Source organism: Micrasema longulum, unplaced genomic scaffold (genome assembly GCF_059751315.1).
Source record: "Micrasema longulum isolate JH-2025_06_02 unplaced genomic scaffold, ASM5975131v1 h1tg000286l, whole genome shotgun sequence".
NCBI lineage: Eukaryota > Metazoa > Arthropoda > Insecta > Trichoptera > Brachycentridae > Micrasema > Micrasema longulum.
In genome coordinates this window covers 262,396-278,360 of record NW_028277490.1, presented here as the reverse complement: position 1 = coordinate 278,360, position 15,965 = coordinate 262,396, and the positions used below count along the sequence as shown (strand labels likewise).

At 31.9% G+C, this 15,965-nt stretch overlaps 1 protein-coding gene across 1 annotated transcript in view; it reads right to left on the bottom strand.

Annotated features, from left to right (window-relative positions):
- Positions 1–2,606: 2,606 nt before the first annotated feature.
- Positions 2,607–15,965, bottom strand: part of LOC148282834 (carboxylic ester hydrolase) — an 80,484-nt gene continuing 67,125 nt past the window's right edge. The window contains exons 8-10 of the mRNA XM_088224471.1: positions 8,768–8,952; positions 4,096–4,379; positions 2,607–3,819 (exon numbers count right to left, since the gene is read on the bottom strand). Of these exons, the coding sequence (XP_088080597.1) occupies positions 3,516–3,819; positions 4,096–4,379; positions 8,768–8,952 (773 nt within the window). The 3' untranslated portion in view covers positions 2,607–3,515. The remainder of the gene's footprint in view (positions 3,820–4,095; positions 4,380–8,767; positions 8,953–15,965) is intronic.

Sequence of the window (15,965 nt, the reverse complement as noted above, 5' to 3'; positions counted from 1 at the left end):
ATAGTTTTTCTTCTACTCCAGCGATATTTTTGATTGATTAAAATCAAAAGTAATATGTAAACGGAATGCGTTTTAGGATCCCCTGCCAAAAAACTCAATTGATAGTTACCAGGTATCGCTGTATCCCCGACGATATAAAGATTAAAAAATCTACCATCAACTACGCACAATAGGGAAATATCTTTTTTTAAATAATTTCAAAATTTGTGTACCAATTCAGTGCCCTATGCACCACTAGGTGCGGAAGGGGAATGACGATGATGATGAAATACAGTTGAGTTAAAAAAAATTATTTTTTTTCTAACAAGTAGAAAATATATATTTTTTTAATTTGCATTTTTAATTTTTGTTAGATCCCGCAAAAATGGTTCATTGCATTGGCCACGCCCCTAATACCTCACGTTTCAGTTAAATTTTGAACTTTGTGACCGTATAAATTTAAATTGAACGTCGTCATGAGTCTTGACGTCACAATTGTCAAAGATGTCACGTTTTTGTAAAGATATATTTTTGAACGATTCCATTTTAAAAATGATATATGAAAACATTTCTCCACACTATCCATATTGATTTTGAAAATGCAATCAATTTTTATAAATCCATTTCACATGTTTTTATCGGTAGTGAGTGATATTTCCCTATTAGATGACTAAATTATTAAAGATTTTTATTTTTAAAAATTATTACAGAAGTTAAACAAATGCAACTCTTAAAATGTTAAGTTTTAAAATTATTATTTAAAAAAATGCAATTGTGTGTTTTATTACTCTAAATACTAAAACAAACAGTTTTACTATAATATGGTTAAAATTGAATGGCTAGTAATATGGGTAGGTATCTGCAATTTAAAATCACTTTATTAATATACAATATAACTTAATTTTAAAACTATTAATATGCAATAGTTACAAAAGTATTTAAAATATCAATAATATTAATTTAAAGTCATTCACCCTTGCATAATTGTTAAAATATTTTAATTGGACAGACTGCCTGCATTATAAGAGTATTTATTGCTAATCTAATAGTATTTATTTATTTTCTTGTACAAAAAAATATATCTGCTGACTCTTTTGAAGCTTATTGAAGTCTGTTGAAGGTATAATGAATTACATATCATAGATTTACGAAAATGTATGAAAAATCATAATGGCTAGTCTTTACAAGTTTATTGAATCAATCAAACAAATTATATTAGGTACATAGTAAAAATATAGTAGGTTGATTTTCTTAAAAATAATAACACTTATAATAAATTAAATGTAAACACAAACTATCTTATTAAGGCTATAAATGTTTATTACGACATTTTAAAATACTGGTAATTTTAGTGTGGCCCTGAACGCAATCGACACATAATCCAAAATATGTTATGAATTTCATTTATGTATCTACCAAAAGAATGAGAATTAGTTTTTGCTCACTTTTGTCACACATATTGATTGGGTAATCTTTGCGACTGATCTGTAGGTCTCTAGAAAATGGCAACGCTTTGTAATGAACTGCAGAGAATCTGAACTTTTCAGACAATAAGATTTATAGTCTTCATTATTGGATATGTTTGACACTTAATTGCCAAAAAATTATCATAATAAATTTGAATTAGAAAAAATCCACTAAGGCCAAGTTGTTTAATGATTTCCGTATTTTGCAGACAATAAGGCGTATCAGACCATAAGACGCACCCCAATTTTTGGTTTTACAAGTTATTGTACTGTTAAGTACTGAGAATAAAAATTATGTCATTATTACTTATGGCTAAACAACTGGGCCTAAGTAGATACCTATATCTTTTATTTTGAGTGAATCCATTTTTATAAATGATAAAGATACATACTTTATAATTTTAGTTGTCTAATGTATCGAGGTAGATCAAAATAATATATAAGCAATGAACGGGAGCATAGTAATATTATTTTTGATAAATAAATGCAAAAAATTATAATGTTTAAGATTTATTAACAATACACTGCTTCATATTATGTCTAGTATAGTTTATAATTGAATTTGTAGCATTTCATATTCAATAACCAAATAAAAATTTAAAGTTTAGGTTAGATCGAGAAGCTGCAATGAGGAAGTTCAGTGCAATGGAAAATTAGATTTTAAAAATGTCTCCTCGCCCGGGGTAACAATTAAAGCATTAAATTGTACGGCAAACTTTTTCAAAAACGAACTAAAAAATAAATAAAAATGAACTGCTTTGAATGACGTTATTCTAGTTCTTTCGAATCAACCAATTATAGAGTGATGGATTTTCGGTTTATGAAAAACCAATTGGTGATTGCAGAAGAGCTCATCAAAGAAAACTTGATGAAAAAATGATGTCACACTCACAAAACTATAGCGCTGATAATACGATACATGAAAATATATTTTTTTTAAATTGGCTTAATTTGATAGTCTATTTACAAATAATAAAAAAACACTTACTTCCTCATTAAATGTATGTGTGGAAATTTCAGACATACCATTACATATTTTGAAAATGTCATTGTGAGATCTAACACATAAATATAAGTGTTTTGGATATTCATAATTTATTTGTTCACAAGATATTCAATGAATGTTATATTTTCAAAATATATGTATTTGAATTTTTCTCATTTTGTTAAAACTATAACATGCCACGAGGAACACCAGAATAAAAAAATATATTAAGGCTGAGGACATCGTAAGATGGAGTAAACAATAAAGGCAGGACTGGTATGGTTATGTTCAAGGAATGGACACCACCAGACTCCCTTATAATTGCACTATGACCTTAGCCTCACGGGACTTGTCTTCATGGAAGACCTCCCAAAAGATGGAAAGACAGTTGAGAATCCACCTCACAGGACGAGCGACCTTCTGAAGAACAGACCACATAGGTCTATAGCAAGGACGAAGAAATACAACATACTTATAATGTATTATACTTGTATTGGTTTGTATCGAGATGTTATGAAGACAGAATCTCGTATAAATGTAGTCTGGATTTCGGACTGTCATATGGTTTTTAATATTGGTTCTTGTAGACAAATGCGATTTGTGAAATTAATAACAAATGAGTGTATACGTAAGCTTTAGTCTAAAATTAATTTAAATGCTATTCTTGCTTTACAATTTGATAGAAATCATATAGTCCTAATATGACATGTAGATATTTATACGGTGAAAGATTTATTGATCTTCTGTTTAAGTAAGGTTTCATAATATTTAGTAAAATCTACTTAGAATAATTATGGATCAGGCTACTTTTTCAGGATTGTAGCGCTACACGAGTTTTCTTGTATAAGTTAGATATTCTTAGGTAAATATTTGAAATATTTTCATAAATATTTTCATGGCACTTTTGGGGCCTGTATTACAATGGGTAAAAACATTCAAATTAGAAATTTCTTGATGGACGTTCATTGTAAATCATAAAATGAAAAAAAGTTATGAATGACGGCTAAATTTTCAACCTGTCCTCCATTAAAATAACATTTAATAAATTTTTGAGGTGTAATAAATTTACTGAGGATGTTTTAAACTTAGGCATTAACTTTGTCAAAAGATGTTTGACCGTACAGATGCCTCTTCACTGTATTATAGTCATGATAACTATAATCCTTTGCTTGTCGTTCGTCAGTACTCGGAAGAGTGTTTTGGTAGAACCAGGATTCGTTGTTATATTCTCGATAAAGATTGTCCCAGAAGGCTAATCTTTCGGCTTCGGGAGCGATCCGAGGAGTGAAGTTGTTTGTAATATCCAGATAGTTGAGGTGTTCAAGGTCGGAGGAGACTTGTGGCCATTTGAAGTCAAATTTGTCCTTGGCACCGTAAGGAGTTGGATCTCTGAAAGATTTTTTAAACATGGGTTAAATAACATAATACAGTAGTAAATATTTTGAGAATGTCTAAATCTACAAGTAATACTGGAATTTAAACCTCTTGGGATATCTCAATAGAGACAAAGGAAGTAACTTTCATGGGTATCTTAAAGGCCTTAATAAGTCCATTAATATTTAAACGAGTGTAATTTTGAATAAATAAATAAACCTGTTTCATTTCTTACGTACTTTTTCATGCTTTATTTGCTAGAGATAAATAAATATATCGACATCAACTCACCCAAACTTGGCAAAATTTGTCCACATTTTCACCATTATAGTTTTGATAAACACTTCGGGAGAGTTTTCATCCAGCCTTATATTCAGTCCTCCGAACTTGAAGAGATATCCCATTTCGTCTCCGTGGCAAGCCCCAGGCTTGTTGATTCCCAGCAGTCTCTTGAACAGTCCCAGGGCTCCGTCGAAGGCGAAGCGGTACATGAAGATCGGCATATCGGGAGCGGCTCTCTTCATCAGGCGAACTGAGGAAGCCATGGGACGGAGGAACATGATGTCTGTCATGAGCTGAAACAGAGGAAACGATAGATATTATTTATTTTGTTGCGACAGTGGCTTGTTTCTTGGCTCAATACCTGCACAAAATATTGATTTAAAAAGGTGTTTTAACACTGGAATATTTCATAGTCTCTGGACTGGCACTTGAAGCGTAAGACTGAATATCTTACCTTAGGTAAGGTGAAGGTTCATGTTAAAAAATGATCAAGATACGCTGCCTTACGATTACATTAGATCTAAAAAGGGAATAATGAAATGAAAATGTGTGTAAAACAAACTTTTACAAGAGGCAATTGAAAATACACAGACAACCATTTGGGTTATATTATTTAACATAAACAAAGATGACGGGCTTAAATTAAACTCAATATGGTTCCCAGTACTACATACTACAAAAATGAATAGAAATGTACCTACTGCCGACTGCGACACGGTACAAATTACTAGTAATTAAACACACACTTTTTTCTACAAAACAAACAGCTTACCCTGAAGATGGCCCTGCAATGGTAGCCGAAACGTCGTAACAAATCCAACACACATGGTATCACCCAAAAAAGAAACATATTAAAACAAACTTGTTTGAAAAATGTCACCCAGCGAAAAGTCCCTAGATAATTCTAGTGTAGGCAACTAAAATTATACCATGTAACTTTAAATATAATGTGGAAGTTTAGTGCTACAGGAAATTGGATACAAAAAACGTTTTCTTAAACGCGGTAAAACTTAAACGATTTAATTGTATGGCAAAGTTTTTCAAAAGTGCATGAAAAAAATAATAAAAATACACTACTTTGAAACGTCACAGGTTCAGATGAAAACTTTTTTAGAAAACCCAATTTCTGATTGGAAGAATTAGAAGGTTTCCGGGTAGCCACGTTCTCGGGGTTCTCTTTTTAAATTTCAGAAAAACTCGCTGACTTGAACTTATGACGTTGCGGGCGGTGTATTTTAAAAACCACAAAACTTAAAAAAATCGTAGCGATGGTAATATAATACACAAATTTGAAAAAAGAATTTGACTCTGTTTTAAAGACTAAAAAAAAATTTAAAAAAAAAAAAAAAAAACCAATGAACTTCTTCTGCAGCACTGAAATTCAGGTCTGAAAGGTTTTCTTTTCCATACTGTCCCAAAAACATCTGCACGTTACGGTAAAAAAGAAAAGATTTAAAATCGGAAAATGTAATATTTATATGCAATTGATTCAATTATTTATAGTTGAAGTCAAAAGTGATAATGTTTTAAATCTAATCGCTAAAAACAAGAAAAACCATTAGCTCATGCTTTCAGCGCAGGCGAAAGAACCGCTCCTGACGAAAGTCAGATATCTACTAACTGGCGTCTGGGAGAAATACTAGAAACTTAGCTGTTCACGCGTGTGACGAGTGAAATTGTCTCTCTCGCTCCCGAATATACTTGTATTGTCGAAAGTGAGACGTAAAGACGGTGTGAGACAATAATATATTACGATTATTCTTTTACTACGTACTCCGCAACATTCGACGCATTGGTAAACTTTCTATTGTATTGGTGATTTATCTCAGATTGTTGATAAAACGCTTTTTCTATTCCCAACAAGAATATATTATTTAATAAAAAAATATTTTCACCTATTTGTAAATGTAAAACGAAGGAATATCGAAAATCTTAACCCGTAATTTTTTATATTGATAGGAGTTATTAAAGTTATTAGAGTTTTTGTAATGTGTACTAGCTACATATCGCCGAGAAGAAAGAGAGACAAAATGAACATATTGTGATAATGAAAAATATTTATCTGATGCAATGTTAAATTAAATACATTTTAAATCGTCGAAACATTTTGCTGACACCAAAACTCTAAAACGCAATTAATTGATTATTTCTCAAGATATCACACGCGTGCACAATTATATTTAAACGGTATTTGTTGATCTTATAACAAGTGCTGTTGAGAAACATTTAAATATAATATGACTATATTGATGGATCAAAGTTGTGGTCCCGTGATTGATTTTCATTTTCTGTAGTACTTACAACTATAGTCCTTAAAATGTAACATGATTAGAATGACAGTTGTCAGAAAAAGTGACGACATAACTTTGTAGTAACGTCAAAGGAGTTATTTATATTGACACACAAAAAATCATTTGTAACTTGGGTTGTTATTTATTTTTTTAATACAATTCTTTAAACATAAATCAACATTAATTTATAAAATCAGATTTAAAACTAAAAGAAAACTCAAATAAACCCAATTATTAACGACGTTCTTACAAGGTTACATAATTTTGCAAAAACGTTAGAAATGGGACAAATTGATCGAATAAAAAAATAATTCATTTGATGTTGTTCATGAAAAAAGTATAAATGTCTTATTTTTTGGTGAATAATTGTGTCAAATACACTATAATAGGCTTGTTTTTGCGTTTTTTATACCAATTTTCGGAAACAGAGTTTCATGATTGCATGAAATAACTGATAAAATCGATTTGATCAGTGATCAGTAATTTCTCATCACTAATGAAATTAGTTTGACAGGTGTCATTTTAATTAAGCCATATTTTAAGGACTATAGTTAAAAATGGCCACCAAAATTAAAAAATTCGCGTAAATTATAAGAAAAAAGTAAAAATATAATTTATTACATACTGTAGCTAAATTATCAATATTTTGATTTGAATGATCCTGAGTGGCTATTTTTTGAATGAATGAAATCGTTTAAATCGTCTCAGCAGCCAGTGTAAATAAAACAAACAAAAAAAGTGAGAAAAATGTACCCATTTATTGATAAATTAAAAGATGCTCTTTTAAGGGCCAGATGCACCAAAAAGATTAAGTTGAAATTAATTTAAAGTTAAATTAGATAATTTTTGCGTTTTCGTCTGAACGGAGAAATTTGTTGAATGAAAAACGTAACATAAAAGAAACTATGTTGCCAATTTTGTCAAAAACGCAAAGGTGCGATTTTAAGGAAAACTCCAGGTAAATTTACTAAATGTGTTTTAATTCAAATAAGTTGAAGCTAAGTAAGGTAAGCATTTCGTTTGCGGGGCACTGCGTACGCTTCTACAATAGAATACCCGACAATGTCCTAATTATTACGGACTATAAATTCAACATTTTCATAAAAAGCGTACTTAAAAAAGGCCTATTATGGACTTAATGAGTACATGGAAGACAGCAGTATATGGAGCTAATAGTATTATTTTATTTGTGTTAGTTTATTTGATATTTTTTGGAATGTGTAGTTATTTATTGAAACCCGGCTATCTCTTTGTGTTGTTTTGTTTATTTATTTATATATTGACTTTCAATAAGCGTGTAAATTATACCTATACTGAAGAAAAAGTAAAAAGTAAAAAAAATAAGTTTAATCGGCGCAAGCATGCAACAATTTGTTACATTAAACCGTTTTTTAACTCATTTTTTTGTGGTGCAATCAATACATCCACTACAAGCAGAGTCAACGTAGATGCCAACACCACTGTGTCCAAACATGCACTACAAAATTAGGTTAATAATATTCCGTGGTTGTAGGAAAATGAGTGGGGGGGGGGGATTGGGGAGGGGAGGAGCTTAAAGGTTTAAAGTCACACAAATCGTTAATTTTTAAATCAAAAAGTGGGCTATATCGAAACGATATTTGATTATTATTTTTGTAAATATTAAATTTCTATTTTAAAAAAAAATTTGAAACACCTTGATGTTAAGTCATTTTTTTAGTATTTGAATGTAAAATTCGTGATTTGAAGTTATGAGATAACTGGCGAACTCTAAAAAAATTTTAATATTTAACCATCTCATGCGAATATTGAAGCTACGTGACGTTCTCGCATTACACCTTGATGGACACGTGTTGCATTGTAGTGAATATACCCAGGGCCCCGATTACAATGGGAAGTTGACAGAGTTATCTTCGACTGTCTATCAAGAAAAACCGATATTTGTTTACGAAAATGAGTATATTTGCACAAACATTTTAAGTATCTTCGTCGGTAACCTATAACTAAACACGTTTAGAAGAAATAATTGTATACATATTCCGCTTTTCATACAGAAAACTTAATTTTATTTTGTAGATAAAATTTAAGATACAAGTTAATTTTCCATTGTATTCGGGGCCCTGAGTTGTGAAATACATTACTTTTATCTTTACAATTTATTGATATAATAATAAGGTAGACATATAAAGTCGGTTATATACTAATATTGAAATATTTGACCGCAAAGTTAACACTTTAAACAAAAATAATATTATACTGTTTTGTTCATATTCAATTCATGCACGCCTCGTTATGACACACACTATTGTAGCTCTTCAAAATGTACTCAAGTATAAATACTAAAACACAAAACATCATCATTAGCATCCGTAAGGACGTGAAAATCTAAGAAGATAAATAAGTGAACTCACAAACACCATCTCTGGAGCAGTTTCCATGGAGACCTTCCTTCCCCCGAGGTAGAATTCCCTGATCCTGGCTCCCACGGCGCTCCCCGCTTCTCCGTCCCTCCCTCCGGGGAGTTGGAGGTCCAGTGGGATCATGCGGTTGAAGTCTTCTTCTATCTGCTGCAGGAGAGTTGGCTCTTTTCTTAAACCTAGTAATAAAGAAATTGCGAATATGTATACTAACTATTGCGAATCGAATGCGAATGAATTATTTATCAATCTGTTTACTAAATTATATATTGTACCGTATAAATTAATCACAATTATTATTTTATTATATAGACAGAAAAATTAGTATATGACCTTTCCTATCTAACAGCAACTAAAGTACTCTTTGAACAAACTAAGCAATAAAATGTAACGGAACTCTTTAACTAGTTTAAATAGGATTAGGATTCTAGTAATCCTTAACACTTTGTATCCCGGAGCCGTGTAAACACGTGATTATATAACCATGCGTTGTGTCCCGGTCCCGTGATTTCACGTGGTTTACCAGCTGTCTAAAAAAGAGCATTTTATTGACATCTAGTGACTTTTATTAGTACTTTTTTGCTGCTGGTAAACCACGTGAAAACACTGGACCGGGACACAAGGCATAGTTATTATAATCACGTGTTTACACTTACCCGGGATACAAAGCACAAAAAAAGGAGTGAGGCCCTGTATATGTGCAAACATTGCAATGCGCAATGTGGCTCTCCATAAAGGCCAATGTTGGCAAAACTATCGTACAAACAGGATTTATTTAATTATTTCAAATAAATCTATAAAGTTTCAATTGATTTAACATTAACAATTTTATTCCTATGTCAAAAGTAAATTGAGTTACATGATCGCCTTCTGGGGAACTGGTAACAAGACAGACATAACAAGAATACAAAGACAACAAAATAAAATTCTTAAACTAACATACAACCTACCCTACCTGACCTCTACGACTGAACTGTACAAAAAAACACACCAGTTTGACATAAACTACTTGACTAAAATTGAGACCTTAAAAATTGTGCACAAAATAACACCGGGAAACATACAAGACGACGACATAATATTAGCCAAAAATGCTGAAATACACAAATATAACACCAGACAACAACAACACTATCATATTGAAAAAGCAAAGACAAACACAGGACAGTCAAAAATACTACATAATGGACTTAAACACTACAACGACTTACCTTACTACTTGAGAACTTTTACTGGAGACAATTTTAAAATCAATCTGAAAAAGCACATGATGACTGAAGTAACTAGACTAGACGAGACATAAAATGACTAGACAATATTAAATTTCTAATGTAACCCTAACGGGTTTTTTAAAATTGTAAATAAATAATTTTAAAAAAAGTAGTGTTTTCATAATTATGACACTTTTAAGAAACCCCTAACAAAGCATGAAATTTCACAAAAATGGGACGGGCACAGGGTAAATTCTATGTGTATTCGGCCGGTGCTCAAAGTGTTAAAATGTAATCATAAATTAGCCACTGATGTAATTGTAGACGAAGAACTAAAACTTGAAAAAAAATGTAGTCAACATGGACCAATGCGAGAATATCAGAAAACTATCATATTCAACCTTCTAAAACGGGACAAGGACAGTCGAGACTAATAAACCATGGACTGAAATTATACAATAAACTACCAGACAAAACTAAACCAAACTGGTCCCGACTCTGATGTATGGGAGCTAAGGTTGGACTTGGAAAAACAGGGATGAAAGTAGACTGAATGCTGTCGAAATGCGATATCTGGCGAATGTGTGGTAAAACTATGTACGAAAGATGCACACATGTTGAGATTCGTACATTATGTAAGGCGGAGATAAGCACTATCGACAAAATCAAGAAAAGAGCTCTGCGTTGATTTGGACATGCAGAGCGAATGGATAGCGAAAAAACGGCTAAAAATATTTACAGTGCGAATGTTGATGGATGCAGAAATAGAGGAAGACCGAGAAAGACATGGCGTGACCAAATCCAACAAATACTTGAAGGTGGACGTGTTGAAAGTCGGAATAATCGACGTGCGTGCATGAGAAGATGTATGAATGTAGAGGAAGCGAGATCTGTATGCAAATATAGTGATGTGGCGTTATATCCTTTTTGCCTAGCCTTACGGAAAAACGGCGTGATGGTTTGTTTATAAAACGGAAGATCGGTCATTGTTCTACCAGATAAAATATTATAAAGGCTCGCAATTTTGTAAGCATGAGCAGGGGTGCTATTTTGAACGTGGCACGAGGTTTTTCTCGTGTATTTTGTATGTAAATACACGAGATAATACGGCCACGAGAGCGTTTGGAATACCAGCCCAGGTAGGTGCCGTTATAATATAGTTCACTAAACTTATAGCTCAAGGTCCTTAATAGATACCTAAGTTCTCATAGTACAGAGATTTAGCAATAAATCCATACTGTATAAAGGAAGGTATGTACTCGTAGGTTGTACGTAAGATTTGTCGTGGCGCAATGGACAGGGCACTCGCTGTTTACCTTGGTGGACATTGGTTCGACACCTTCAAACACCAGCAAGAGATATTAATTTATAATAGGTGTACGATTGTGACACAAATTGTGCGTTTAAAAATAATTTATTAGGTAATTCGGTAATCCGACTAGAATTGCGTTTTTTATTGAACATTCTCGAGTCCGATTTTCTTGTAATCAAAAGTAGAGATCGTGCGATAACCATGTATTTAATATTTTATAAAACACTAGCTGACCCAACAGACGTTGTCCTGCCCGAACGTTGGCTTACCTGCTATTTATTAGCTTGGAAAAAGACTTTTAATTGATAAGTAGGTACCTAGGTACTTGTTTATGATTGAATTCTTAAACTAAAAATTATTTATATTTAAATATCGAATTTAAGTAGGTATATATTTAGGTACTTGTTTATGGTTGAATTCCAAAACACAAAATAATTAATTTTCAAATATAGAATTCTTTTTGCAAATGTCAAACTCGGCTCTTCTCACCAACAGGGGTGCACTTTATTCATGAATGCGATTTTCAAATTTTCTTTCAATGTCAGTTAAAATTATTTGAGTATTACTAAAAACCCAGTAAAAAAAAATTAAAAGAAATGTAAGGAAAGAATCATATTGGGACCCATAAAAAGCGAATTTTGTTTGTAAACATTCAAAAACAAACTTTTTTGAACACAAAAAAACAACATCCTTCCATTTTTTTGTATATGCATTCTCGTTGAATGCAACTCAGGTGGTCGCTGAAAAAAATATTTATGTTTTTATTTGGAGATCGCATTTCGACAGCATTCTTTATTTAATTTATTTATATTTATTTTATTTATTATATACACCCAAACGGCTTTTACACGACAGACACAAAATTATAATTCAAGTGTAGATCTAATAAATAAATATATACTTTTATAAATGAAAAATTTTAAATTGAAATTATAATTCTTACAATATACGAGTACATGCAGACAAATCATGAAATGAGAACTTTTACAAATTAATGAAATGTTGCCAATCATATATTTAATTTAATTAAGAAATAACTGTGATACTTTAAATTCAGAAATTAAGCATATTAAAATTGAAAGTCTTAAATAAAAATTAATTAGGGGAAATTTCAACACGGTTTTTAGTTGTTAATGTAAAAATACAATAACCTGCAATTTGTAAAAGAGATAACATCGACGTTTTAACAAATATATATTTTTTAAATGACATGCATGGTGGCGCATGTTATTATTTTCTGTGAATGTATTAATTATTTGTAAGGCGTAAAATATTTGAGAAAATAATGAGGAGGTAAAGATCGAAAATGCCACAGAAGGCTTATTAATATTGAACAATTAATTTATAAACTTAACCAGCAATGTTTTTCCTATTTAACACCAGCGGTGAAGTCAATTTAAACATAATTACAAAAACAAAATAAATTATAATATTATGTAGGTTCATGCTAGTCACAATAAATAATATCTTTTTTTTTATTTTAAACGTATTCTAATATCCGTCTTATGTCAAATAAATTTTGTTTGACATTTTAAGTTCAAAGTTCATTAATTCAATTACTCTTATTAAATGACCCTTTACTTATCTACTTTGTTGTGTCAATCAATGTTTCCGAGTGCACAATAAATTTTTAGAAAAATTAACAAATAGTTTTTTTTTTACCTTTCATTTGTGTTATGGTTAAATTCTTCGCGATCTGGCAATATTACTCGGTGACCTAAAGTATGCGCGCGGCGAAAGTGTGTCTAAGTAGGGGAATTATTGGACACAGTCCGATGTATTCAAATATGATTCTACGCTCCTTCTGGACTATTCTTAATTCTATGGTTTTAAATATAAAAAAAGTTTTGTAATGTAATTAATAATAACGTTTCTATTTCTTTACTAGAGTAAAAACTCGAGTTTAGAAAGGGTGTTTGTTTTAGATTTTTTTTTAAATCGGGTTGTGGTCCCGTGGCTAGTGTTGCGGATTCACGGATCAGAGGTCCGAAGTTTGAACCTCACTCTACCCCAACTTGATTTCCATTTTCTAATAGTGAGTTATTTACAACTCGTTGAAAATGGCCACCAAAATTGAAATATTTGAGTTAATTGTAAGAATGCAAATATTTATTTTTTTCTTTAAAAAATACAGGTTCCTTAAAATGACATAGAATTTCTACTGTGTTGAGTTCAGAATAGGTTAAGTCTCATGTTTTTATTAAATTAAGATTTAAAAAATTTAATACTTGATATTGATTTTAGGACTTCTGGAAAATAATTAAAGTTTTTTTTCCAACATATGAATAATGATTTAAAGCTGCAGCTGCGTTGCATTTATGTAAAATTAAGTTATTTGGAAATCTAAGGTTTTGAGAATTTTGTAAATTAGTGGGTTTTTTTTCATTGAAAGTTTGCATAATACATGATTTTTTTAAGTTGTCATCAATTGAGAGTGCATCAAGATCTTTAAAAATTAAATTTTAATTTGCCTAAACTAAGTTCTAGGCTTTTTAAATATAATTTAAGGGATTGTTTTTTGGGCAATCAAAAGTGTACGTAAAGTTGTCTTATAAGCCCCTCCCCAGCTTTTGACTCCATACTGCAGAATAGACTGTATGATTGCGTAGTAAACAGATTGATGAACTCAATGAAAGGCCTTTGTCGTATATTGTCATTCGTCCTCACGACCATATTGCAAAAAAAAAAACTGTATTTACTTGCATCGCAATAGCCTATGTCTATTATATTAATTTTAAAAATAAACTAAAATCAATAGATGGAAGAATTGTAGAAATATGGATGTTTAAACATAGACACAATTGCCCGTTGGCAAATGAACGCTCGCAATTGTTTGGTTCGCGGAATGTGTTATTTTTATGCTTTGTCACTGAACCCTAAATACAATGAATGCAATTTCTATCTTGCACTGGGTTTCTGGTACCTTATTGTTTGTAACTTGTTTCATGGCTGTCAGGATCCGATCAAATGGCGGGGTCATGAAAGAAGGGCACTTGAGATGGTTTCTTGATTATTATTGTTATTTTACGATACAGTTGATCAAACTAATTATTAATCTTAAAAGTAACTGGTTCGCGATCGCGGAGAGAAGTGAATTACTTGAGCACATGAATATTGAGAGTTCGGTTATATTAACAATTGTTCTTTTGTTAAATGCATTTGAATAATTTTGAATATTGAACATGTTGGGCCGGAGACAAAATGTGGTACCTACCCATAGTAAGAAACGCAACATTTTAACCATAACCCATGCAATGCAGCAAATAAATCCAACAAAGTAAATGAATCAATAAATTGAGAACTCAAAAGGCAGGAAAATAAACAAAAAAATGTGACGCCATTAAAATTGCGTTGGAAATAGTCCACTATTCACAGTTTCACTACATATGTATACGTTTTTAATTTATAACAAATATAACGTGTGTGAAATAAAACATTATGTATAACCGCCGTGTATCATTAAGGTCAAATCTATAAAATTATACGTCTACTTTCTCATGAGAAGTGTTTGGGTTGGTCCAGTGTAGAAAATACAAATAAAAAAATAGTATGGTGATGTCATAAATAAGTGGATCGTGGTTTGTAAATATCTCTCAATCCACAAACATATACTCTATGATCAAAGGAGAAAAAAAACGTCCTTATTTGTTGCGACAGAGAGGCAAAACATCTTGAGAAGGGAATATGGACATTTACAGGGCTTGTGACCTGTCATTGGCTGATTTAGGTGGCTACTTTAGACATTGTGTAACATTCACAATTCCGGTACAAAAATGCACATTTTAAAAATCTTTGAGAGGTGGCGTGATCAGATAAACCAAAATCTTAAGTCTGGTCATGTCAAAAGCAGACAGAACCGAAGGGCATGTATGACAAGATGTATGAATGTGGAAGAGGCTAGGAGTGTATGCCAGGATAGAAGTGTGTGGCGGTCCATTCTCTCTGCCTACCCCTACGGGGAAATGGCGTGATGGTAGTAGTAGTAGTAGTAGTAGTTTGAGAGGCCTGCATGTTTTCTTACTGTCCTTAACCTCAAATTTGGTGTGGGGTTACAGTAAAAAATAAATAAATAATCTTTGTTGTAAAAAAGTTAGGAGTTAATGCTATTTACCATGCCACAGAGGACGAAACATTCGATTTCGACATAGTAATAACTCAATTTCATCATATTTGGAGTTACCATTGTTTACCTCTCGCATATATATTTGATTTTTAATACCTGTAATTATTATCACGTTTACGTGTTTGAGAATTTAAATTTATACATGTTATAAATGTATGTAACAGTATAAAAGTCCCGACTTAACACAGGAAACTCCTAGCTAATCGGGGGGCGATTACAATCGGAAAATACAGAAGTCATATCTTCACCATGACGGTATAGTTGAAGATAAATTCTCCCGAGCGATTACGAAGATACACTACTGAGCTTATTTATTTATTTTAACACTTTAAATGTCTCTATACTGGAAGAACTCAATATAAACGTTCGCCCATCGGCCATATGCTGCCAACGTATGCTGCAGTTCTTACAAAATCTGGAGAGAATAATAATCACGGGCAGTGTGCCAGGACGAAGAAGCAGAGGCAGAGCTGCAGCTCGATGGATCAACCAGGTGAAAACAACCTCACGGGCGACCCTATATGGAGCTGTGGAGAGGGCGCAGAG